The sequence below is a fragment of the Herpailurus yagouaroundi genome, unplaced genomic scaffold (assembly GCF_014898765.1).
Source record: "Herpailurus yagouaroundi ecotype Mexico unplaced genomic scaffold, PumYag 191, whole genome shotgun sequence".
Lineage (NCBI taxonomy): Eukaryota > Metazoa > Chordata > Mammalia > Carnivora > Felidae > Herpailurus > Herpailurus yagouaroundi.
The window spans coordinates 7,727,303-7,751,602 of NW_024412422.1; the positions used below are offsets into that span (position 1 = coordinate 7,727,303).

General features: G+C 42.0%; 1 protein-coding gene across 3 annotated transcripts in view; it reads left to right on the forward strand.

Annotated features, from left to right (window-relative positions):
* The window catches only part of MED13L (mediator complex subunit 13L), a 306,657-nt gene extending 284,189 nt beyond the window's left edge, over positions 1-22,468 (forward strand). For all 3 annotated transcript variants that reach the window (XM_040443794.1, XM_040443793.1, XM_040443795.1), the window contains 12 exons: positions 51-243; positions 906-1,344; positions 1,908-2,127; positions 3,596-3,784; positions 6,831-7,054; positions 7,252-7,394; positions 10,300-10,458; positions 11,987-12,163; positions 13,377-13,534; positions 16,173-16,334; positions 18,399-18,511; positions 19,585-22,468. In XM_040443794.1, coding sequence (XP_040299728.1) covers positions 51-243; positions 906-1,344; positions 1,908-2,127; positions 3,596-3,784; positions 6,831-7,054; positions 7,252-7,394; positions 10,300-10,458; positions 11,987-12,163; positions 13,377-13,534; positions 16,173-16,334; positions 18,399-18,511; positions 19,585-19,717 — 2,310 coding nt within the window. In that variant the 3' untranslated portion in view covers positions 19,718-22,468. The remainder of the gene's footprint in view (positions 1-50; positions 244-905; positions 1,345-1,907; positions 2,128-3,595; positions 3,785-6,830; positions 7,055-7,251; positions 7,395-10,299; positions 10,459-11,986; positions 12,164-13,376; positions 13,535-16,172; positions 16,335-18,398; positions 18,512-19,584) is intronic.
* Positions 22,469-24,300: the final 1,832 nt, after the last annotated feature.

Sequence of the window (24,300 nt, forward strand, 5' to 3'; positions counted from 1 at the left end):
CAGCACAGGCGTGGTTCCTGTTGTAAGTAACGGTCTTGTTTGTGGTGTAGATGTGTCGGCTTGGGCAGCACAAGCCCATCTGCAAAGTGCTACGAGATGGGATCATGCGCGTGGGAAAGACTGTGGCACAGAAGCTGACGGATGAGCTTGTGAGCGAGTGGTTTAACCAGCCGTGGAGCAGCGAGGAGAATGACAATCATTCCAGACTCAAACTTTATGCGCAAGTTTGCCGCCATCACCTAGGTAAATGGGAATTTGTTTGGCAAAGTAGAATCTGAGAAGTAAAATAGCAGATTGCCACCCTTTGGGAAGCAGCATTCTGCTGCTTTTATCTCAGGTAATGTTGGTGTTCCATTACCGTATTTGTTTAGGTCTAATTTCTGCGTTCTGGGTCGTTAAATGCTCATTTTTACGTGCACAACATTCTTTAAAAGCAATTTAAAGTTGCCTAAAGAAGTCATATCTAATTTACTCCACATGTTGAAAACTTAGCGGCAGGACTTGGTATTAACTGCTTAAGTTAAACCCTCACTCCCAAGAGAGCCTTGGAAGCTTCTAAAGCACGCTGTGCATAGGAGCGTGGTATACGCCGTGATGGCTCCGGAAGAGACCCCGGCCTCGCAGCTTGCGGTGAAGGCAGACAGATTCAGTCCGAAAGGTTAATTTTCTCTTTGTTTTCAAATAAGCCTCTTCACCAGAACTGTCACACGTAGCCCCGTGTTCAGCTCCACATTTGCAGAGTATATAAGCCTATGCTCCAGCGTGGAGATAGCATCTTGGGTGTCATAGTCAGAGCATCACAGCCTGAAAACGTAATTTTCTGAAACCGTGACCGTTCTACTTGCTGATTGGGTCTGACACCGCGGAGTGTCGCTGACGTCCCCTCTCTGCGTGTACTCTTTCAGCACCTTATCTAGCCACTCTGCAGCTCGATGGCAGCCTGCTGATACCACCTAAGTACCAGTCCCCACCAGCAGCAGCACAGGGACAAGCCACCCCCGGGAACGCTGGGCCTCTAGCTTCAAATTCAGGATCGGCAGCACCCTCAGCCGGCAGTGCGTTCAACCCCACCTCCAGCAGCAGTTCCGGGAACCCCGCGGCAGGCAGCTCGGCCTCTGGGTCCTCTGTGCCGCCGGTCTCCGCCTCCGCCCCCGCCCCCGCCCCCGCCCCCGTTGTTAACCAGATCAGCACTACCTCTTCTTCAGGATTCAGTGCTAGCGTCGGAGGGCAGAACCCCAGCAGCGGGGCCGGTTCTGCAGACAGAACGCAAGGGAGCGCAGGCTGTGGCGGAGACCCGGAGCCCGGGCAGAGCTCCTCTCAGCCCTCACAGGATGGACAAGAAAGGTACGCTGCTCGCCGGTGGATGGTGTGTGGCTTCGGCTTGGGCCCCGTCCCTGCTCTTCTGCACCCCACGCCCCTCCTCACCTCCTGCATCTCTAAGCCTCGTGAAGCGCCCTATTTCCCTCCTTCCCAAAGGGAACTTATGACTGTCAGTCTGTGGCTCCAGTGTTAAGAAATCCAAGACTCCGTGTGAACTTACTGTTGTTAAGCTTATTAGCTTCATAGGAAGCTGGTACTGTTAATACTATTATTATATGAACATAATATAGTATTAGTAAGCTGTTACCACTCACATTAATAGTAGTATAAAACATCTTTTTAGAATGTGGCCCCAAGGAAAAGAAGGAGTCGAAAAAGAGATCTCCCATTTAAAGGAGTCGTATAGTGTCATTTCCCGTCTCTCTTGGTGCTAACGGGCTTGGTTTGCCTTCATTTGGATAATATGAAACATATCAATGCTACATTCGATCTGTAATCATTGTCCAGGGGGTCAGTGTCCTCGGGAATTGATGTATTTTGTGTAATTTATATTTATTTGCGCATCTCATAAGTGACTCTCTCCGCAGTGTCACAGAAAGGGAAAGAATAGGAATTCCCACTGAACCCGACTCTGCAGACAGCCAAGCCTATCCTCCAGCTGTGGTCATTTACATGGTGGACCCCTTCACCTACACTGCAGACGAAGACTCCACTTCCGGAAACTTTTGGCTGTTGAGTTTGATGCGCTGCTACACGGAGATGCTGGATAATTTACCCGAACATATGAGAAATTCTTTCATTCTCCAGGTAACTGCCTGCAACTTTATTTTTAGCTTTTGTTGTTGTTTTTATGAAAGTAAATACAGGTCTGTGATTTCTTTTTCATTGGAAGTACATAAAGCTGTAAAGGAAATGATGTTCATAATTCTACCTTTAGATTAAGCCACCATCACCATTTTGGTGTATTTTTAGCCTTTTTTTTGTGTATGTCAGTTTATAGAATTGAGATCATACTTTTAGTATTATTTTTAGTCCTTTTATACTTAACATTATTCCTGAATACTTTTCTATGTTACTGAAAATTCTCCCAAGCAGCGTTTGTAATGACTGCATATTCTCCATATTTAATTATTACCATACAGTTAGATATTTAATTTGTTTCCATCTTTCACATTATAAACAAAGCTATAACAAACATCTTTCTGTGTAATCTCTTTTTCACAGTTTGGGTCATTTCTTAAAGTGGATTCTTAGACCTATAGATTCCTGTAAATAATGCCGGATTCCTTTCCAAGAAAGTTACACTTACTTACATTCCCTTTAGCACTGAGTGAGCATGCCTCTTTCACTACAGCCTTGCCAGCTGTATAGTGCAATAATTGTATAGGATTTTGATAATAGGTGAAAAATGATGCCTTGGGTATTTGGGTTTTGTTTTACTGTCACTTTCACTAAAGCCATCTTAACAGAATTAAAATATCGAAATTAGTTACCAGAACAGATTGATTGTTTTTCATTGTTGTGAAGTTTGTGTCTCTGACGCTTAGATAATAATCCCGAAGATACGATGCCCACTATGTGTGTATATGAGAAAAAGGAGAGCTACATTAAAAAGCAAATTGTAAAAGTTTGGAGCATGACAACAATAAATTGAGAATTTATCCCTCGAAGGAACAGGGTAATTTCTAAGTGACTGTAACTTGACCGACAAGATGGCACCCTCTTCTTCAATTGTTGGTGTACCTTTGTACTCGAGGATTTTATGCCATCTAAGGAATTAAGATTGAGTTATATTATGTTTGGCATTTATATATTTTATTTTACTTAATTGATTTTTTAAAGTTTATTTATTTGTTTTGAGAGAGACCAAGCACGAGCAGGTGAGGGACAGAGAGAGCGCGAATCCTAAGCAGGCTCCGTGCAGTCAGCTCAGAGAGAGCCCCACGTGGGGCTCGAACCCACAACACCGTGAGATCATGACCTGAGCTGAGATCAAGAGTTGGACGCTTGACCAATTGAGTGATCCAGATGCCCCTCTTGTATCTTGTTTTTAAGATTTTGTTTTTAAGTTATCTCTACACCCAGTGGGTCCCAAACTCACAACCCTGAGATCAAGAGTCGCAGCTCCACCAACTGAGCTACCCAGGCGCCCCTTACGTATTTCAAAACTACAGTTCTCTGCCCCCATTCAGCAAAGAATTCACGCCGTCTTGTCCTCCAGCTTTCCTGTTGGCGCATTCGATCCCAGTTTCTGGTTTTGTTTGTGTTTGTGTAGATTGTGCCTTGCCAGTACATGCTGCAGACAATGAAGGACGAACAAGTTTTCTACATTCAGTACTTGAAGTCCATGGCATTTTCGGTGTACTGCCAGTGCCGGCGCCCTCTGCCCACACAGATCCACATTAAGTCCCTCACGGGATTTGGGCCTGCCGCCAGCATCGAGATGACCCTCAAGAACCCAGAGGTAGGTAGTAGCACGGCAGAAGCTTCGGAAAGAGCACTCTGACGCGGGAGGTGCAAACCTGGCCGGTTGGTTGCCTGGTTGGCGTTCTGCCTTTATGAAGAGTGGTAGGTTTCTTTGATTCCTAATTTGAAACAGAGGAGATACTTCTCTCCACTTGTGAAATTTGGGGGATAAGAGGCCGGTGAACTCTCGGTGTTTTTTTGATGCAGGTCCTGAGGCAGCAACACACTTACCACTTTTACTTAGCGATGCTCGACTTTTCCTATGTTTATTTTGTTCTTTATTTTTTGGAAGCTAACCTGTGTGTTAAATCACTAAGTCTCTCCCTTCCCTGGCTCTTTGCTCCCCTCCTACCACAGTTGTTTGCGTGTGCGATCACCCTGCAGGGATCCCTCGTTTTCTGCTGCGTGTTTTTACAGGAGCTTGCTCTCCCCTCCCTGGTCGCAGTGCTTTCTCTTTCCATCTTCTTACACCTGCTTCCCACAGATAGGCGCCTCTAGGGGAATTTGAAAGCACCAGACAGAAGTTGTACACTTCTTTTTATTTCACTAATCACTTTATCCTGAAGATGGACGAACAGGGCGATGTTAGAATTATCAGAGCCTTCAAAAATCAGTTCCCGCAACTTTTATTGCATGAAAGATCACCCGTTAATAAAAGCCAGCAAATACCTCTTCACCAGAAAAAAACTCAAAAACACCAAAAACTGCTGATTTTAGTTGGTGATGAAAATTTTTCTGAAAAAACTCACTTGGATAAGTAAGAGGTTAGGGAAAAAAATGAGGCCTTTATAGTTAATAGCACACTTGTCCCTTGCTCCCATCAGAAGCAGCTGCTTAGCCGACAGCCACCTCCACTCTGTGGTTGTGTACAGTTTCTGTCTCTGGCTGTTTAGGTTGGTTTATTCTTTTGAGTTTTAATTTTTCCATTCTCATGAGCAGTTTATCTATTTTAGTTCACCCATTCGTGTTTTCTAGGATTAAAAAAAAAATGAACTTATTTCTACTTGTTTCTTCTTTTGTCTCCAGAAATCGAGGTATTGCCTTTCTTTATAAACTTAGAATCTAGCCTGCATTCTGTCTCTGCAGAGTTGCCTGTTCTGGACATTGTATGTGAGCGGAACATAGTCTGTAACCTTTCATGTCTGATTCTTTCATTTAGCATGTTTTCTAGGTTCATCCATGTTACAGCATGTGTATTTTATTTCTTTTTATGGTTAAATAATATTCCACTGTATGGATATACCACATTTTGGGTATTTATTCTTTGGTGTATGGACACTTGGGTTTTCCCACTTTTTAGCTATCGTGAATAACAACACTGCTGTGAACATTTGTGCGCAAGTGTCTGTGTTTACAATATTTTCCATTCTCTTGGTAAATACCTAGGAGTAGACTTTCCAGGTGTAGGGAGAATGAATGGATCAGTGATAAGATTAGCTTTGAAACTTTGAACAAATTATTGAATATCTCTAGGCCTGTGTTTTGGATCCCTAAAATGAAGGAATTGGATTAGATTCTGTCTCAGGTCTTTATTTTAGCTTTAAAATTCTGTAATTCCATTATTAACTATTTTTTATGATATATCTATATTTGTCTCTATTTTGGATGTATAGTTTAGGGGTCAGCAACTGTGACTGTCACTGCAATCAAGCCTGTGGCCTGTGTTTGTATGACCTGGATAAGAATGATTATTACATTAAGAAAAAAAAGAATGATTATTACGTTAAAAAATGTTTATTTATTTATTTTGAAAGAGAGAGAGGTCATGAGAAAGGGGCAGAGAGAGGGAGAGAGAGAACCCCAAGCAGGCTTGATGCAGGGCTCAATCTCACGAACCATGAGATCATGACCGAGCCGAAATCAAGAGTCGGACACTTAACTGACTGAGCCATCCAGGAGCCCCAGAATGATTATTACATTTTTAAGAAGAGAAGAATACTCATAAGAAGAGAGACCCATAAAGCCTAAAATATTTACTGTCTCTTCTTCTAGAAGTTTGCTGACTGCTACCCTAGTTTATTGTTGAAATGTGTATAATTATAAATAATGGTGACAACTAAATTTTGTCACAGTTTAACTGCATTGTTTGTCTTACTGGTAACAGCTAATGTTTTCATTTCTTAAATCACTCATACACACACACACACTCACACACAAGTATAATTTACACACTAAAAAGTACCTGAGCATAAGTATACTGCTTGATGAATTTTCACTAAATACAGCTTGTAACAAGCACAAGCACAAGAAACAAAACATAAGAAGCCTGTTCCCTTCTAGTCATTCTACCAGTAATCAGTATTCACACTTAAAGCAGTACAGTTTTGCCTGGTTTTGACTTTCATGTAAATTGAGGCACATAATTTATATATTATTTGTGTTTGACTTCTTTTACTCAGTGTCGAGATTAATCTATGCTGTTGCTTGTAGTGGTAGTTTTTTCATTTCCTTACTGTTTGATATTCTGATTGTATAACTATAACAGTCTATCTTCCATTTTACTGTTGATGGGTATTTAGGTTATTTTTTATTTGGAGCTATTATGATTAATCCCTGTCCTTTGGTAAACATATATATCCATTTGATTGGGTCACAGGGTATGTGTGTTTGACTTTAGCAGATATTGTCAAACACTTTTCCAGAGTGATTCATCACCATCAGTGTATGAAAGTTCTAGTTGCCCCACACTCTCACCGATACTCAGTGTTTTCTTTTTTATTTGACTTTCTGGTGGGTATATAGTGATATCTCATTGTGGTTTTAATTTTTGCTGTCTTGATGACTAATGAAGTTGAGCTAATTTACTTACTAAAATAATAATTTGTTTTAATAAAGAAGCATTGGTCTGATTGGGGTTTCCTAGCTGATGTCACTTACACAATCTTTGTTTTCTGTTTTACCATTATTATTTACGTATATAATACTGCTGGGCGGGGCAGTCTATCGTCATTACTCCCTGTTGGTTTCAAGTGCTGTTCTGGGTTTTGTTGGAAATGTTGAGTTGAGTGGCATTATGTTGACACTGACTTTTATTTTGATTTCAGCGACCCAGTCCAATCCAGCTTTACTCCCCTCCTTTTATATTGGCCCCAATTAAAGATAAGCAGACGGAGCTGGGAGAAACTTTTGGGGAGGCGAGCCAGAAGTACAACGTGCTCTTTGTGGGCTACTGTCTGTCTCATGACCAGCGCTGGCTTTTGGCTTCCTGCACTGACCTCCATGGGGAATTATTAGAAACTTGTATTGTAAATATTGCTTTACCAAACAGGTGAGGAGCCTGCATGTTTATGCTACCTATAAATCGATACTGTGCCTTTCCTCAGATATGAGTCTTTCTGATTTTCCTGTCTAAATGCACTAGGCGCTGTGTGATGGGTGGGTTCTTTGGAATTTTCTGAGTTTTGTCTTACTAAGCGATAACTTTGACTCATTTGGGGACCCCTTCCCCACTTCTTTCTTTTGTAGGTCACGGAGGAGTAAAGTATCTGCACGTAAAATTGGACTACAGAAGTTATGGGAGTGGTGCATAGGTATTGTCCAAATGACATCCCTACCCTGGAGAGTTGTAATCGGCAGACTTGGGCGGCTTGGCCATGGAGAGCTTAAAGGTGAGAGACTCCTAAAGCAGTCAGTACAGGAAACAACGGAAAAGGGTTGAACTAATGTCCCTAACTGAGCTGAGGGAGAAAATGGTAGAGTTGGTAGTAAGAATAAAGCAGATTTATATTTCCTGATTCTTTTAAATGGACAGGATAAACCAGCAGTTTTTAAACTTTTCATTATCAACAAAACCATTTGCCAAAGAAATCTTAAATTTTGAACTCCAGTGTATAAGACAAAAAAGAATGTATTAATATAAAAGTGATAGTAAATTGAATTTCTAACATGTATTTTTGTACTGGGTCAGTGAGATCAAGTCAGTTTTAACATGAAAATTTAAAGAGAGATGGATGAGAGGAGAATTGATTTAGGTTTCTTTTATTATTTTTCATGATTGATGGTGATATAGTTTGTGTGTTTTTGTTTTGGTTGCACAAGAGCAAGACAATCCTGATTTACAAGGACAAGTAGGTGCAAGTTGGAATAGTCTTTTATTCACGTTGCCACTGTCTGATATTTTTCAGCCTGGAAGCTTAAGAGAGCAGACTTTTTTTAAGTTGCATGCCTAAATATACCTGCCAACTGCTAATATTTCCTGTCATAAATGTAACAGTCAGTCACAGAGCACTAAAAGTAACTAACCACACAACTGATCGGTGGCAGCAGCCTTGTCTGGCTTTGAGCCCAGCTCATTTGCTGTGCTGGTGTAGCTACTTTGCATGAGCAGTATGCATAGGCCTACCTTATTTTTTTAAAGCCTTATTAATTAATGACACATTTATAAGAAGTTCAATACATACATAGAGATGGGGGAAGTTTCCTTCTAAGGTCTCCACAAAAGCAAAGCACAGATTAGCTTGGTGGTTTTGTGCATGCAGGTGTATTAGAGCCGAGTCAGCAGACTTTCTAAGGAAAGGGCCAAGTAATAAATATTTTCAACTTTGCAGGCCAGCTTTTCACCATTGCAGCTTCTCAGCTCTGCCGTTGTAAAGTCAGAGCAGCCATAGATAGATAATACCTAAGTGAACGGGTTTGGCTGTGTTCCAATAAAACTTTATTTAGCAAAAAAAAAAAAAAAAAAAAAGGCGGTAGGCAGGATTTGATCTGCAGACCACAGTTTGCGGACCCTTGCATTAGAATGCGTATATTGTTTCTTTGCATGAAATTTATATCAGGTATTTGTGGAGTCCCTGAAATAAAACCTCTCACGCGATTCAGCTTGGATTATAGCAAGTGCTCTAGTCAGTGAACTATCAGGATTTAATGGCAGTTTCTACGTGTATTAAATTACAGAAGTATTAGGTAACTGTTGGGAATCTAGTGTGTGCAAAAATTTTTTTACTAGTTATACTGTAGGCCAATAGAAAATATTACCCTTTTCATTTTTTAAAGAATAGCATACTTATAATGAATCTTCTATCAGTAGCCTGGAGGTCTGATGCATTGGGGGATTCATTTCATTTCTGTCAGAAGTCCTATCCTCTCTCCTGGTCGGCCTTGTAGTCAATCTTATCTCTTAAAGGGTTTGAGCTACTCTTAACCCTTGGGAAAAGTCAGAATAGAATAGAAAAGGAGAAGAGGGGATAAAAACGTAGCCGTGTCTAGTCACTTGGTGACTGTCTTGGACAGCTACGAAGGCCATTGCCTTCCCTTGTATAATTTTTTAGAAGGGGCACTCTTCTTATCTTTTACAGGAAAGGGATAGAAGTGTGACTGATCCCATCAAAAGGTTGAGAGAAAATGTACTTTTGAGGGATAAAGACACCAAGAAGAGCCTAGTGTACAGGAAATCAGTTTACCAATCTGTATTTCATCCCTTTGGGGATGTAAGGCCCCGCACCACATTGCATTTCTATGGGAGCCTGTAGATTTCAGTTAGCTTTGTGAATTTGTTTTTTATCACCAGTGTTTGTGATAAAATTCAGGTAATGCTTTTCCTTTCTTACTTGGTTTTAAATACAGAACTCACACCTGTTTGATTTTTCTATAATTTTCAAAAATACATTCTTCATGACTTGGCCACTTTTATTTTAGCCACTTCAGTTGGAGGTTTTTTAGGAATAAGAAACAAGAAAAAGTTGTTCCTTTCACCTCTTCACAGGGAGATCAGCTTCTTTGAAAAAACTGTGTGAAAGCAGAGAACCTGTGGTGGAGTAGTCTTTCATTGGTGGGACACGATATGGGTGGCAGTGTGCTGCCACAGGAATGTGATGTGTGTTGGGGGTCAAAAGAGAGGTCTAAGTCCTTTCCCATTCCTGGAGTAACATAACCCTCTACAGTTCTCTGAGTACACATAGTACCTTTGGGTGAAGGCAGTAAACAAATACTAGAAAGAAAACTTAGGCCAGTGTTTTAATCTGAACAATTAGTGTCACATCATTTGGAGCGCTTCACTCACACCCGTTGTTTGTCGGCTCTTTGGGGCCTTCTACGAAGGGTTCCCCTTGTTTCTGCTCAGCTTGCCTTTCCCGGAAACAGTCAACAGACGGCAGTAAACAGAACTGAGGTTTGCCCCCCGTTGTGCATTCTTCTAATGAAAAGGGCTGACAGGGGCAGTGAAAGAACCAGACATGGAGTGAGAGGAGGAGGAGCAACGATGGAACAGACTGGCCTCATCCCCAAAGAACATTTGAAGCACCTAAATCTGTTTGGGTCTGTGCCGGACTCTCCCAGGTCCTTTCAGACATGATTTCAGCATACAGAATAGGAGGCCTTTTGTGTCTTCGTTAATGACGTGTAAGGGAGGCCAAGTAACATTTTCTTTGTAATGAGGAGGGGAACCTGTGTAAAGCCTTATTCCCTTTGGGGCCCAGTCCTGGAAATTCAATTACCAGGCAAATCCGGTAAAACGCTCAAACCTCCTATCACGATGAATTTCTAAAGACTGCGTGTGACTGTGATATTTGGTTTCAGATTGGAGTATCCTCCTTGGCGAATGTTCACTACAGACAATCAGCAAACGGCTCAAGGACGTGTGCCGGATGTGTGGGATCTCTGCCGCTGACTCTCCCTCTATCCTTAGTGCCTGCCTGGTTGCCATGGAGCCCCAGGGGTCCTTTGTAGTGATGCCAGGTAAATCTCCTCTTACCGTTTTCATTAATTAGGTCATCACATCAGTTCAGTCCATTCTGTCTTCAAGTCTACAGACAAGTGTAGAATAGATCTTTATTATCTTTGTGAGAAAAGATTGTATTTAGGGTTCAAAAATTTGGTCTCTTCTAAGGGGAGTGGTCTGTGATTTTGTTATCTCTGTTGACCGTAGTTTGGAAGACAGCGTAAGTCCCGGATATGACTGAGAGCTCTTAGAGTCGTGGCCAGTTACTGTTGCCCGACCCTAATTTGTTGTTAGTGTATGAGGATCACCCTCCAAAAACCACGAAAGTGAACACCACCCTGATATGTGTTGGAGTGTGTGTTTGAAGACACATATTTGACGGAATCTGTAAGCAGCCTCCAGAGGATATTTGCAGTGTTTCTGATGTGGTTGCGGAGGAATGGTGAGGCAAATAGAGCTGGAAGAGTTGGCACAGTATGCGGCCCGTGGTAAGCTCTCGGCAAATGCGACTCCCAGTGTGTGGATAGCCAGAAGATTGTGGCCACAGAAGTTTTAAAAAATTAGCAACTAAGCAATTTGGTAATTTTTTAGCTAAGCAATTTTATACCTTTTTTTAGTCTGTTCTTATCCTCCAGTTCTCTCTGATCAGATGGGAGATTCCATCCCCATAAAAACCAGTAGTGTTATGTGAGATGATGTTACTTGTCATCAGTCCAGTGAGAGGCAGATGTCCTGTGTTGGCCTCATTAGGCCCCAGGTTACTTGTTGCCTGCACCGCTTGGGCAGATTTCACAACGTCTTTGTTCTGTGTCCTCACGATGAAATGGGGATAATAGTTCTACCTCAGAGTAGCTACGATGACTGAGTGAGATGACGTCCGTGAATAAGGAGTTCGGCACAGAATCTGGCACATAGTAAGCATTCAATAAATGTTAGTTATAATAGTTATTCGCCGAATGGTACCGTGTCTACAGAATTGTGTTATTTAGGAGAACTTTATAAATTGTGAGCAACCACAGGAAAAGAGAAAATAGATCTATTTTAGAACTACTTAAATAAGTAGTTAAAACATAGTTGGTGGTGGGGCGCCTGGGTGGCTCAGTCAGTTGAGTGTTTATCTCTTGATTTCAGCTCAGGTTGTGATCCCAGGGTGGTAGGATCGAACCCCGTGTTGGGCTCGGTGTTGAGCGTGGAGCCTGCTTGGGATTCTCTGTCTCTGTCCCTGTGCCCCACACTCTCTCTCCCCTTCTAAAATACAAAAGTAGAAATTTAAGAAAAAAAATTTTTGGTGGGCTCAGTCTGATTTTATTTTAACCTTTCCCATGTTCAGTGAGGCTTGGATTACTACAGCCCTGTGCTTAGAGTCTATTTCTTGGAAGCTGTTTTAACAGTGAGGTCGAACTTCAGATGTGTATCCATCCTGGCAGTTGTGTCAGACTCCTGTCTCTCCAGTTCAGGTTCTCCTGTAACTTCGTTTCTGGAGTTACTTACCGACGCACAGAAGGAATTGGTACACTTCGCTCTCTTTCTCTGTCTTTTTGAAAGACGCTGTCACGATGGGCTCTGTATTTGGCCGAAGCACCGCGCTGAACATGCAGTCGTCGCAGCTGAACACCCCTCAAGATGCCTCCTGCACACACATCCTGGTGTTCCCCACCTCGTCAACCATCCAGGTGGCCCCGGCAAACTATCCCAACGAAGACGGGTTCAGTCCCAACAACGGTGAGTGTGGAAGGCGCGAAAGGAAAGAGCTCCAGGTCTCCCACAGGAGCAGAGCTAAAGGGTGCGCTCGGCGCCCTGCTGCATGTGTTGCAATAAGCAACGTAGAGAACGTGAAGAGGGTATTCGGGGTTGGGGCAGTCTGTCTGGCCTTGAAGATTTGTGTGCACTGTTACCGAGCCCAAATAAATATTTCCCTCTCTCGCATAATTAGGGTTCTGTTTATCACTAACGGCAAAAAAATACCCAGTTGTAGTGTCCTGCACATGGGTGCCACCCTTGCAGTAAATAGTTGGTGATCGGATTGGAGAAGGATGAAGACCACTAGGCATGAAGTAGCTCCTGTCTCTAGCGGTCGGGGGGAATCCATTATTTGATTATTTGATTTGATTATTCTTAATCAGTGTTTTTGGTTTGAAAATCTATTAAGGCATTTGTTAAGCAGCGGCTGCTTATAAACTGTAAAATGTGCAGTATTATGTAGCCATTTGCATTGGTTTTTGAAGAATTTTTAATACCTACCAACATTTACTCTTGTTAAATGGGGAGGGTAAAAGGATACCAAGTTTTATATACAGTCTGATCATAATGGAGTAACGATATGCGAATAAGAATTGTAGCAAAAATGTTCACGGTAATTGCATTTGGGGTGATAGTTTTCCCTTTTTATACTTCTCTTTCCAAATTTTCTGTTGTGTGTGTACCTTACTTTTATAATGTGGGAGAGGATTTCTTAGTGAAAACATCATGCTTTGATCTGCTTTTGGAATAGGTCTCCAATTTCAGGGCAAGTTCACACCTATTAACATGCATTAATTCAGCCTCTGGTATTTTAGATGCTAATTGGATGCATGGACAGAGTCTGCTGTTTTCTTGGATGGTGTCAATTTTAACTTTGTTTAATAATTAAATTGCTTCTTTAGCTGTTTTGCCATTTTTTTATGTGCCCTTGGAGGCTCTACAGAGCGTGGAGTTTTGTTTTATGTTCTTTATTTCTCCAGTCTGTTAATACTTCACATTAGAAGATCATTGAACAGAATATAAAATGAAAAAAACAATTTTCAGTACCTCCCATCCAGTAGACACACATTAAATCTTCCCACGTTGTTAACAGCATGCACTTGTAATGGTGATGGGCCAACAAAACAGTATGTTGTTGAAGTTGCGGATATAGATTATTTTTGAAATCTTTGTGCTTTTTCTCCCTCCTTTCTAGATGACATGTTTGTTGACCTTCCATTCCCAGATGATATGGATAATGACATTGGCATCTTAATGACTGGCAACCTCCATTCCTCTCCCAACTCCTCCCCAGTTCCTTCCCCAGGCTCTCCTTCTGGAATTGGTGTGGGCTCTCACTTCCAGCATAGTCGGGTAAGAATGATCTGAAGTAGGGCCTTCAGGGGCAGGATTCCTCCAGAAGTGTGATTGCCTGCCTCTTTGCTTTGTGCGCCTTTCTTCCTGATGGTCTTGGTCCCTGGTGTGAGCGAAATCAGTGTGGAAAAGTGACTCTGTAGTTGTTCTGTTTTGAATGATGGCAGGAATTTGAAAGAAACACATTCTTATTCCCAAAAATGTTCCTGATGAATATGTTTTATCAGCAGGAAGGCATTTTGCAATGACTGTTTTCTTAGCAAAAATTAGTTTTGGTCGATTGTTTGCTGCTTCCCAGTTATTTCTTATTTTTTGCCAAAATAGTGGCTTTTCAGAGGCTAGTTCAATGGCCCTGCTTTTTTAACACGTAAAGTAACTGTGTTAATTGAAGGACACATTGTTGATGGTTGATTATTCTGAAATGAGCCTTACTGTTCTTGTTTTACATCCTGGTGCCTTTGTTTATACAGTTCCAGTCTTTTCTGGAGCTAGCTGCCAAAATGGCAAGGGCCCACAGGTTGATTTTGGAGAAGTGTCCAGGTTAATGCCCTAGGATTAAGACAAAACACCAGAGCTTACAACCAGTTTCACCTTTAAATATCCCAGGGATATTGGAGGTGGATTAACAGAGGATTTTGAAGAGTTAAAGGTTCTGCTATAGCTTGTGTTAACTTTGTTTAAAAGCTAGATGATTCATGGGGCGCCTGGGTGGCTCAGTCAAGCATCCCACTTCAGCTCAGGTCATGATCTCACTGCTCATGGGTTCAAGACCCATGTCGGGCTCTGTGCTGACAGCTCAGAGCCTGGAGCCTGCTTCCGATTGTGTGTCTCCTTCTCTCTCTGCGCCTCTCGCACTCACACTCTGTTTCTTCCTCTCAAAAATAAATAAACATTAAAAAAAAAAAGGTAGATGGTTCATGCCTTATTACTCTTTTGTACCTTCTGTTTAAAATATGAGATTGAGGGTTTAAGGCATAGAAAAATGGCTATGTCTAATATCTTAAAGTGGGCAGGAATAACCAACTCTGCTCACACTCATTTAGACACAGAGTTGTAGTTAGAGGACTTAGGTTTCTGTCTGTGGAACTTTATTGCCAGCCTGGAGTTCACTGAAGGACAATCAAGAGAAAAGATTTAAAACGTTAGTCAAAGAGCAGATAAAACCAGGGAAGAGCAACTCAGTAAACTATCCTCATGGAGCTACCTCTCTTCCATTTTTCCTTTCTAGAAGGAAGGGATTTTAAATGTGTTTATTTCCTCCATAGTCATTTGCCAGTTAATGACAGTTTATTGGTTCTTTGGAGATTGGTGTGTTAGGAACCAGGTCCACAGATTTTACATTAAGTAGTTGTAATTTAGGATTAATGTGAATTCTAGAGGCAAATAGCAACTAAGAGTGCATGCCTTAGAGTTTGGTAAATGGAGCTCAGAGTTCCAGCTGTATGGCTTCTAGCTTTGTGGCATTGAACAAACTCGCTTGACCTGACTTAGCCTTAGTTACCTTATCTGTGAAATGGAAATAATAGCAACTCCCTTTCTGTAGTGGTGGTTGTAATTTGGTTTATCCATTAACAAAGAATTGGTAATTGAAGTGTAAGGTTAGTTTTGTAAGAAACAGAGGTTTGCTGTATTTTCTGCCTCTGTTGGAGCCTCAAGCCCTAAGTCTGTAATGGAGTGTCAGAGTTTAAACCGCACTGTTTTCTGAAGCTAGTCAGGCGGCCTTTTCTCGGTCCTCAGCACCTGCAGCCCGCTGACCCCCTCGAGAGGCTTTCAGTATTTCCTCTTTCTGAACCATTAAACATTCTTTGATATCCAATTAAGACATTACAACAGGGAAAAGAATTTGTTCAAGGCTGGGGTAAGTTTTTATTTTTTAACCAAAAATACAACTTGATGTAATAGTTGGGGATGATTTTTTCCCCTGAAAACAGAAGGCCTTTGAAAACAAACGATTACTTATTATTGCTTGCATAATAATAATTGCATAATTGCTTTCAACCCTTGAAGCCAGCCAAAAGAATCAAAGATGAGGAAAATGCCAGTTGCAGAAATGCAGTCAGGCTCTTGCAGGAGTCTTGTATTTAAGGAGATGGCGGAGAGTGAAAACAAGGCCTCTTCACAGGCAGATCTCCCCCTGCTGGGAGGTCAGAGACACTGGCGCCACCCAAAGAGCCGTGAAGTGTCCTGTTTTCCCAATGTCCGTGTTGTTGACAGTAGACGGTCAGGTGCGCTTGTGTATTTTAGTTGGTTGCTGGTGAAGGAGCACCTGGGCTTGGGGGCTCCCTCAGCTGCCGGAGTCCATTCTTCCCACGTGTAGTTGGATGCCGGATGCCACGGAACGCACCCAACATTTAACAGAAAAGAAACCAGAGCAAATAAACCTGTATTTGCTTGACTGATGTAGTTAGTTTTGCTGGTACCTTCTGCCTGGGCCGTAGTTTTCATCCGATGTCTGTCCATGCAGCAGGGACCGTGCCTCTCCTTGTTGACCTTTCTCGGTCACCTGGCATTTTTGTGTGAAAAGCTGTCAGAAGGGGGACTGTGATGTGCAGAGGGACTTGATAAAAAGTTGATTTTCAGAGCTTTATTTGAAGTGTCTGTCACACGCTGATCATGTTCTCGGAACTTTGTTTTTCAGAGTCAGGGTGAGCGTCTTCTTTCTAGAGAGGCACCCGAGGAGCTGAAGCAGCAGCCCCTGGCCCTTGGGTATTTCGTGTCAACTGCCAAAGCGGAGAATCTCCCCCAGTGGTTTTGGTCATCGTGTCCCCAGGCTCAGAACCAGTGCCCCCTCTTCCTAAAGGTTGGTTCGGTGTCATATTTGAATTTTGGGGGGGAGGAGTGACTTCTGCTGAAATTGTCTCAGTCACCACAGTCTCACTGTGTCCCCTGTTTCTTTCACATCTACTTATACTCTGAGGACATTTTCATTACAGTTGCAGGCGGGGAGCAGGATTTAGGAGACAAACCCGAAACCACATCACAAGGGAAGCAATCACGTTAACCCAAGGAGGAGACTTTGTGGGGCCCTCAGGGCACATGTCGGGTGGATACGTGGTCGTATGTAACAGTCTTTCTCCCAAGTCCACGATGCATTGCCACCGGTGAAGTTAAGCTTGGGTGGATGTGATCATTGTGGGCTGAACTCTCCCCCTTTGCCCCCCCTCCCCCACAAGCTTCAGCTTTCTTCATTAGAGTAGGGCAAGAGGCAGCTAAATTTACATTTATTTACACATGCTCCTTCCTGTATGTGTCTTAGAACCTTTTAATGCAAATTAAGGGTTAAAATAAAAGATCTCCTACTTCCAGTTTGGATGAAAGAACCTGGAATGAAATCCATGTCTCAACCACAGATTGGCAAAAGGCCTAAAGTTTGACAACATGCTCCATTGGCAGAACTGTGGAGAGATGGCCCTGGTGCCAGCAGGGCAGCCAAGCGATACAGCCCCACACATTTCCCTTTTGATGCAGCGAGGCCACCTCTGGAAATCTATTCAGAAGAAACTGACAAAACCAAAAAATGATAAATGTAAAAGATTAGAAACACCGGAACGGTCCACCAGTAAAGAACTGGCCGAATACACCAGTGTATCCATTCAGTGGAGTGTTAGTTATCCATAAGAAAGTGAGGATGATTATAATATAATCATTCTGCGGAGTGTAGGTTACCTTGTAGTAATTGATAAAGTGTACGCAAACACACACACACACACCCCTACTTGTATTTTCTAAAAGGAATAACGGAAGGTTAAACCAAAAACAATTGAAGCAGTTTCTTTCAACTAATGGCTGTAACATATTATTATGAAATCAAGGAAGTTCTACCACATAAGTCGGTGTCGTCTTTATTTTGAATTAGACTTGTCACTGTGAGCCTAGATTTATTTTCTCCTCTTAGGAGAGATACACATATTTTTTAGCTCGGTCTACTGAAAAAGCTTACGAGCAGCGACAGGATCAGGAAACAGTGGTCTTGCTGCACTTGTGGTTCTGAAATACCATTTATCATTCAAAAGAAACGGAGTTCCTTTGAAGAATTGACTGATTTGTAGGTCTGAAGTAAGAAATATTCAAGATGAACCTAGGATATGTTGTCACACCTAAAAGCAAGGAAGTTACTTAAGATAATTAGAGTTACTTCAAAGGGCCCGCCAACTGGAGGGTTCCCATTGCCCAAGGATGGGACAATTTGAACATAAAAAAGAACAATGGTAGCAGTAGATTGAAACAAATCCAAGGGTTCGTGCTGAAAACCAGAATATTTTAGTCACCCTTTGAAGCTACTAGAACAACAGTTCATTAGTCTGAAACCTAAAAAATAAAGAAGCATTTATATTAGCTGTCCTCAACACATTGCCTGTCTCAGTTATTTCATAACGTGTGCTAAAGCCATGATAGCGGTGGGGCGTGCCGGGAACCTGCTGACGGCAGCGATGAGCCGAGCTGCACGTGGGGCGGCGCACATTCACGCCTCTCGAGGTGAGGCATAGGGAGCACGTAGCGCCAGCCACGAAGTGTGCTTGCACCCCGCGCCCTCCCCGTCCCCCAGAAGGATCTGAGCCGAATTGAGCCTCTAGATCTATCCACCTATGGGAAGTCAGGATGGAAGAACGTGTTACACAACCACCACAAGGGCAGAGTCGGCCGTATCCAGGCCGTGGAGATGGTGGGGCCTTTTACAGATGAAGACCTGAAGAGGCACATTATCGAATCATTTGTGACGCACTGGTATTTGCAAAGCTAGCTTTTTTTCCCACCTCCAGGGTGTGGAGTTCTTTGGGATCACATCAGGGTTACCGAGAGCTTAAAACTGAGGCTTCTGGGAGCCGAGAGGCCGGGAAGGTAACCGTGTTTGTTCTCTTGCCAGGCTTCGCTGCACCACCACATTTCTGTAGCACAGACGGATGAACTTCTCCCTGCCAGGAATTCTCAGCGGGTTCCCCATCCTCTTGACTCCAAAACCACATCTGACGTTTTAAGGTAGATTGTTTTAAGGCAAAATAGCAGTTACAGCTTGCTACGGTCTTCCTTTAGTTTTGTTTTTCCAAGGTGTTTACTTAAAGTGTGGAAAAGGCGCTGCCTTTTGTGCAGCGGAGTACCGTCTGAGCGGCCAGGGAGAGCTGCGTGCAAAACCCCGCATACGAGCGCGGGTCAGGGAGACTGGTATTCTTGGTTCTGTTTGACGTCTGTGTGCACGTACGGTGGCCCGTGCTTCCTGTGTAAAGGAGACGTTTTATGGTGATGAAAATAGATCAGAATTAGGGGTGGGTGGTTAGAAGACCGAGCCTGGGACATAAAGCACTTGGCTTTGAAAGCATTTTGTACTCCCCCTGACATAGATTATATAAATAAAATTGGAGCATAAATTCCACAGTTGGGAAATATCTCCCAGAAGTGTATGCTAATTCTCTCGCACTTTAACAGACCATGAACATTCTCCATGTATCTCCAACATACTTGAGGAAGTATGCAAGCGTCTTCTAGTGTTCACTAATAACTCTTAAATGATTTAGAAGTTATAGTTAAGCGAGAATCCAGTCACCATGATTTTTCAGGCTTTCAGGGTCTGTAGTGCAGCACTGTCCAGTAGAACCATAATGTGAGCTGCGTGTCTAATTCAGTTGTTTTTAGTAGCAACATCAAAATAATAAAATAAATGGATGAGGTTAATTTCAAAAATAAATTTATCAGCTTTATCAAAGACACATCAAAGTAATATCAAGTATACGAAAAGCAGTATCATTTCAGTAGTGGACCCACATGAAAATATTCATGAGCCATCTCGCCTGCTTTTTTAAAATATGAGTTCCTTGAAATCCAGCACCTCTTTTTGACATACAGCGTATCCGAATCCACTTGGTGGCCGTGGCTGCCATACTGGACAGTGTGGGTCTAGATGAGGTGGGCACGGGGGGGGGAAAGAACCACGAGGAAACCTGGGGGCAAGCAAAAGACTGACATACACGGAGCCTCGTCCTGCTGACTTGTGGAACGTTAAGATGTAAAAGCACCGCTGTGGCCCGTGGCCCTGACCTGTGTACTCTCTCCGGCAGGTTCGTTTTGGAGCAGTACAACGCTCTGTCCTGGCTCACGTGCAATCCGGCCACCCAGGACCGCACCTCCTGCCTTCCCGTCCACTTTGTGGTGCTCACTCAGTTGTACAACGCCATCATGAACATACTTTAATTGGAGAAGCACTTGTTCTCTCTGGCTCGGTTCCTCCTCCCTGCAGCCTGAGTCCAAGGAACCTGCTACACTCTGCACGTGCCCCACACGCTCTTCTTGAGAGACCGCTCTCCACAGTCCTGCACTGTGACTACTCCTCGGCAGGCACATGTCATTTCTGCAGTGTTCATTACCAGAGTGATGCATTGACACTTCTCTCATGGACCTGGAAACTTCCATAAGCGGTGACTTCTAGCCAGTGTTCTGGTGTGTGCAGCCCCGAACCACGGGTCCACAGGAAGTTTTTGGTGGTGGTGGTGGTTTTTAAGAGGGCAACAGAAGAGACAGTATCCTTTTGCACAAGAGTCTGTGTTTCCAGTCTCCGTTTAAGAACAAGGGCAGTTTAGCCCTTTTGGATGAAATCCTCTAGTTACTGGTGTGTGGCCTGTGGGTTACCTGAACTCCATCATCTGGAACTTTTTAAAAATAAGAACCAGCTCAAGTATATGATTTCATAATGGGGTTTCTGTCTCCCTAGTGGTCCCATCTAGGTTGGCATGAATGCTTTGGTCGACTTCATACCTGTGTGTAGATACAAAAGGTCTGGAGACATCTTCATTTTGTTTATTTATTTTAAGTTGTTTTGTCATATTTTTTTTGTGACTTTTACTTTTTTTAAGTCATGAGGACCAGGTACAGTAGCTGAAACCCAACTCAGACCCACCATAGGATTCTTTGACTACATACCTCTGTCCTAGAAGCCGGAAAAGGAGTGAAAACAGATTGGGGAGACATGCCTAAAAAGTAATATATTCAAAACCACCCAGCAGTAGGCTTTATTAAGAACAAACTGGGTAAAACATTCTGCCATGTTTCTTATTAAAAGCGGCCAGCGTTTCATGAAGGATAACATTTTTATACAGAAGGCAGTCAAGCTCCACCCAGAGCCATGGAGGCAAGTACCTTCATTAGTTTTATATAGTCACAACGGAAATATATTTTCTAGTGAATTCTTATTGAAAGCCAGGTCTCTCCTCTCATTAGATCAAAAGGGACTCATGTACATATCATAATTGAAAGTGTTTGCTCATAAAATCAGTTATAAATATGGTGACTTTTTTCTGGACCATAGGAATATTATTTCAAAGAAATATTACAACTTAACCATTAAATTAGTACTTGAAGTTGAGCCTTTGTGGTGGGACTTTTTAAAAAAAAAAAAAAAATGCCTTTTTAAAGCATTAATGGCTAATTGAAGTATTTTATGACTCCTCATTCCAGGCCCAAGAGGGTTGTCTTTAAGACCCCGTTTCTGACCCTGACGTCGCAGCGCGTTTCTGTCTGAGGGCAGTGGGCGCGGGCTTGCCTCCCGCAAGCCGCGCTGGTCAGGCTGTCGAGCTCTAGTCATCTGTGGAGAGAGAATCATGCAAATTTTAAAGTTCTTCCAAGAGACTTCCATATCCTGGTTATTAACAAAAAAAAAAAAAAAAAAAAAAAAGAAAAAAAAGAAAATGTAATAACTGATATGATTTTGTAAAAGTATTTTTCTTGAAATAATCTAACGTTTAAAACATTATATTAAAAAAAAAAGTTGTGTGGTGGGAATATGTAAGCAGAGAAATAACTTGTAAATGGATAATTTTATTCTCTGTACCACCAGTTGGGGGTGGGGGTGACTTTCGCAATGTATAGGTTAAAAAAATCTGATATATCAAACCATTTGTATCTAATGTGTACAGTGTAAAATTGACTTTAAAAATATTGCAGTGCTATTTTTTCTTAATCAGAAAGGAAAATTCTCAAGGCCTTTTGAAGAGCATAGATGATGAAGATTGTAAACTTGTATAAAATTATCTTGGTGAGAAGACAAATTGTAAAGTAGATATTTGTAATCTTTTACCACTTTGGGGTTGCTTTTTTTTCCCAGAATTCATCAGAACTTTGAATTTTTTTTTTTTTTTTTAATATGGGCTGTTTTTAATGCAGGGGCTTTTCTTCCCTAGAAACCCAATTCTAAGCAAAAAAAGAAAAAAACCACAAAAAACAAAAAAAACCCCTACAAAAATTAAAAAAAAAAAAGGCAGCAAAGGGTAGTTTTCATCTGGTGTCTTTTATTTAAGTTTTTTAAGTTAAGAAAAGCTGGTGACATATTTATACGTTTTTGTGCAAAAATAAATGAATGGCAATAGATTTTAAAAAATCTTATTATGTACTTCTGTGTGAAAAAGTCTGTATAATATTTCCCTTAAATATGCATTATTTTACTTGTGAGTTTTTTACTGAATTAATCTGAAATGTACAAGCCCTGGATTTGCTACAGAGTGAGAAGTTATTTTATTTTTTTTTTATTTTTAATTTTGGAAATTCTGCAGAAATCAGAACTCTTACCATGGTTTGAACTAAAAGGGGGAAATGGGGAGGGGAGAGGGGCGGGGTTGTCCAGCATGCTTGTATGTATATTTCAGAACCTTTTTTAAATGTAAAAGCTGTACATTTCTGGGAAGTTCTGAATTTCTTTGGTTTCCTTTTTTCCTTCAAGCATTTTGCAGTGAGCTTCTTTTATATATAGCAAACAATTTGAAAGAATACAAAAATATGTGAAGTTCATTTAAAACCACAGTATCGCGCTGGGACAGTACACTAAGAGACTTTGATAAAAAGAAACAATACTAAAAGGCCTCCATTTTAAATGTCATTCATATATACCTTGTGAATGAGAGCTATATACTTTTACACACTTTTTTAGAGGAATAAATTATTGAATTACTGAAATTTGAGTGGCTTTTTTCCCTCCCATCCTGCCTCTGTAACAGAATCATCTAAGCCTGTTCAAAAGGTGCATGTATAATGGATTGAATAGTCCTTGGCTAGTAGCCGGGCTCTACCTTCCAGAGTAACACGGGCATCGACTTTTACTGCCCTAATCACCCTCACCAGCACCTGTTCTCAGACTGTATTCTCATTCTCATGCTCCAAGGTACAACTGCATTCCTAGAGCAGTGCTTAGAGACTACGCATGCACGCGCATACACACACACACACACACACACACACACACACACACACACACAGCATTGAGTTAGGAGCCCTTGTGTTTAGTTCTTTAACTGTTTTGAATAGATCAGATCTGTGTCTCCCAGCTCTAAGATTGTAGTCAATCCTAGGAGACATTACAAGTCTGTTTTCTACTTCCTTTCTCTTCATGGTCTAGGCCAGTTTCTTTTTGATGTGCCTTAGAAAAATAACAGATCTCTCCTTGTTCTCTGCCCCATTTATAGGCTGGTGAGAGTAGTGTGCCATTGAACACCCCGGGTACAAGCAGGGCTCTGGTGGACTATGCGGCAGCCACCGTGGTATTCCCCTGGGGTCCATCCAGTAGGAAAAACCTGCGTGCTCTTAGGAGCAGAATCTCGTGCTAAAATGTGAACCCCAGGACTTGGCAGAACTTACAGAGTTTGGATGAACCGAAACCTTGCTTTTAATCTTCTTCTATTTAGAGATCTACACATTGTTCTGAATTTAATGTTGTCTGAATGTAGAGGTAAAGCTGTTGACACTACTCGGCCTCAGTTATTTTATCCGCAGATAAGGGACAAGGCTGAGTGTCTGAGAAATGCTTCGCAAACGCAACGCCGTGACCATGTTATTATAGTTGTACCATCGAAGACGGCAAAAAGCGAGGCCACGTTTCAGCTAGAAGACCATTTTGATGTCTGTCTCGTCAGTCACCAGCCACGGCGCTGTAATGCTGCTTGCCACAAAAGCATTAAACAACTACACGCTTCCTGCATCCGTTGTAGTCAGGCTGGGCCCCTGAATCATCAGAATTAGATGGTATTTCTTCAGGTGTTCATTAGTTCAGATACTTAGCTCATACATCGGATGGGACTTTATCCAACAGTTTGGGGAGGTGGTTTTCATAACCACTAGCTGTACCAATTTGGCGACAGTAGCTAAACCTCTTTGAGGCAGAAAAGTTATTTCTCAAATGCATTTAGACATTTTGCACATCAGGTGTAGATAAATCTGACCAGGCGCTCAAGAACCATCAGCCTCCAGCCGTTTGCTCCGCTCGGATTCCATACAACGCCAGCCCCTTCACCCCCTCCAGTGATGCCATAGCATCGTTTAATGTTCTCGCTGTTCAGGAAGTTGCGGGACAAAGCATTTGTTCCCAACTGTCAACAAAGAGCCAAAAGAATTTTTTTGTAAAAATTGCAGTTTGTCAATGGAAGTTTTTTAAAAGCAGATTTCTCAGAAGACTCAACTCCAAAGCAGGAGCCACATGCTGGAAACTGTCCTTGGTACTGGTCATTCATCCAACACAAGCCCTTACACAACGAACATTTTTTTCACTTTTGAATTCACTACATGCTCAAATCCTGCCAAGAGGCGATTTTAATGTATCACCATGTTATCTTGGTGTTAAATGATTCGCTTCTTTATATCCCCTTGACAAAAAGGTCACTTTGACAGTAATTATTTCATGTTATTAATACCTAATGAGACACCATTAGAAAATTCTGTTGTGCCAGGTGAATTGTACGGTTGTAATGATTGCCCTGGGCATCTTATTCTACTTGGAACCAGATTTACCTGTCTTC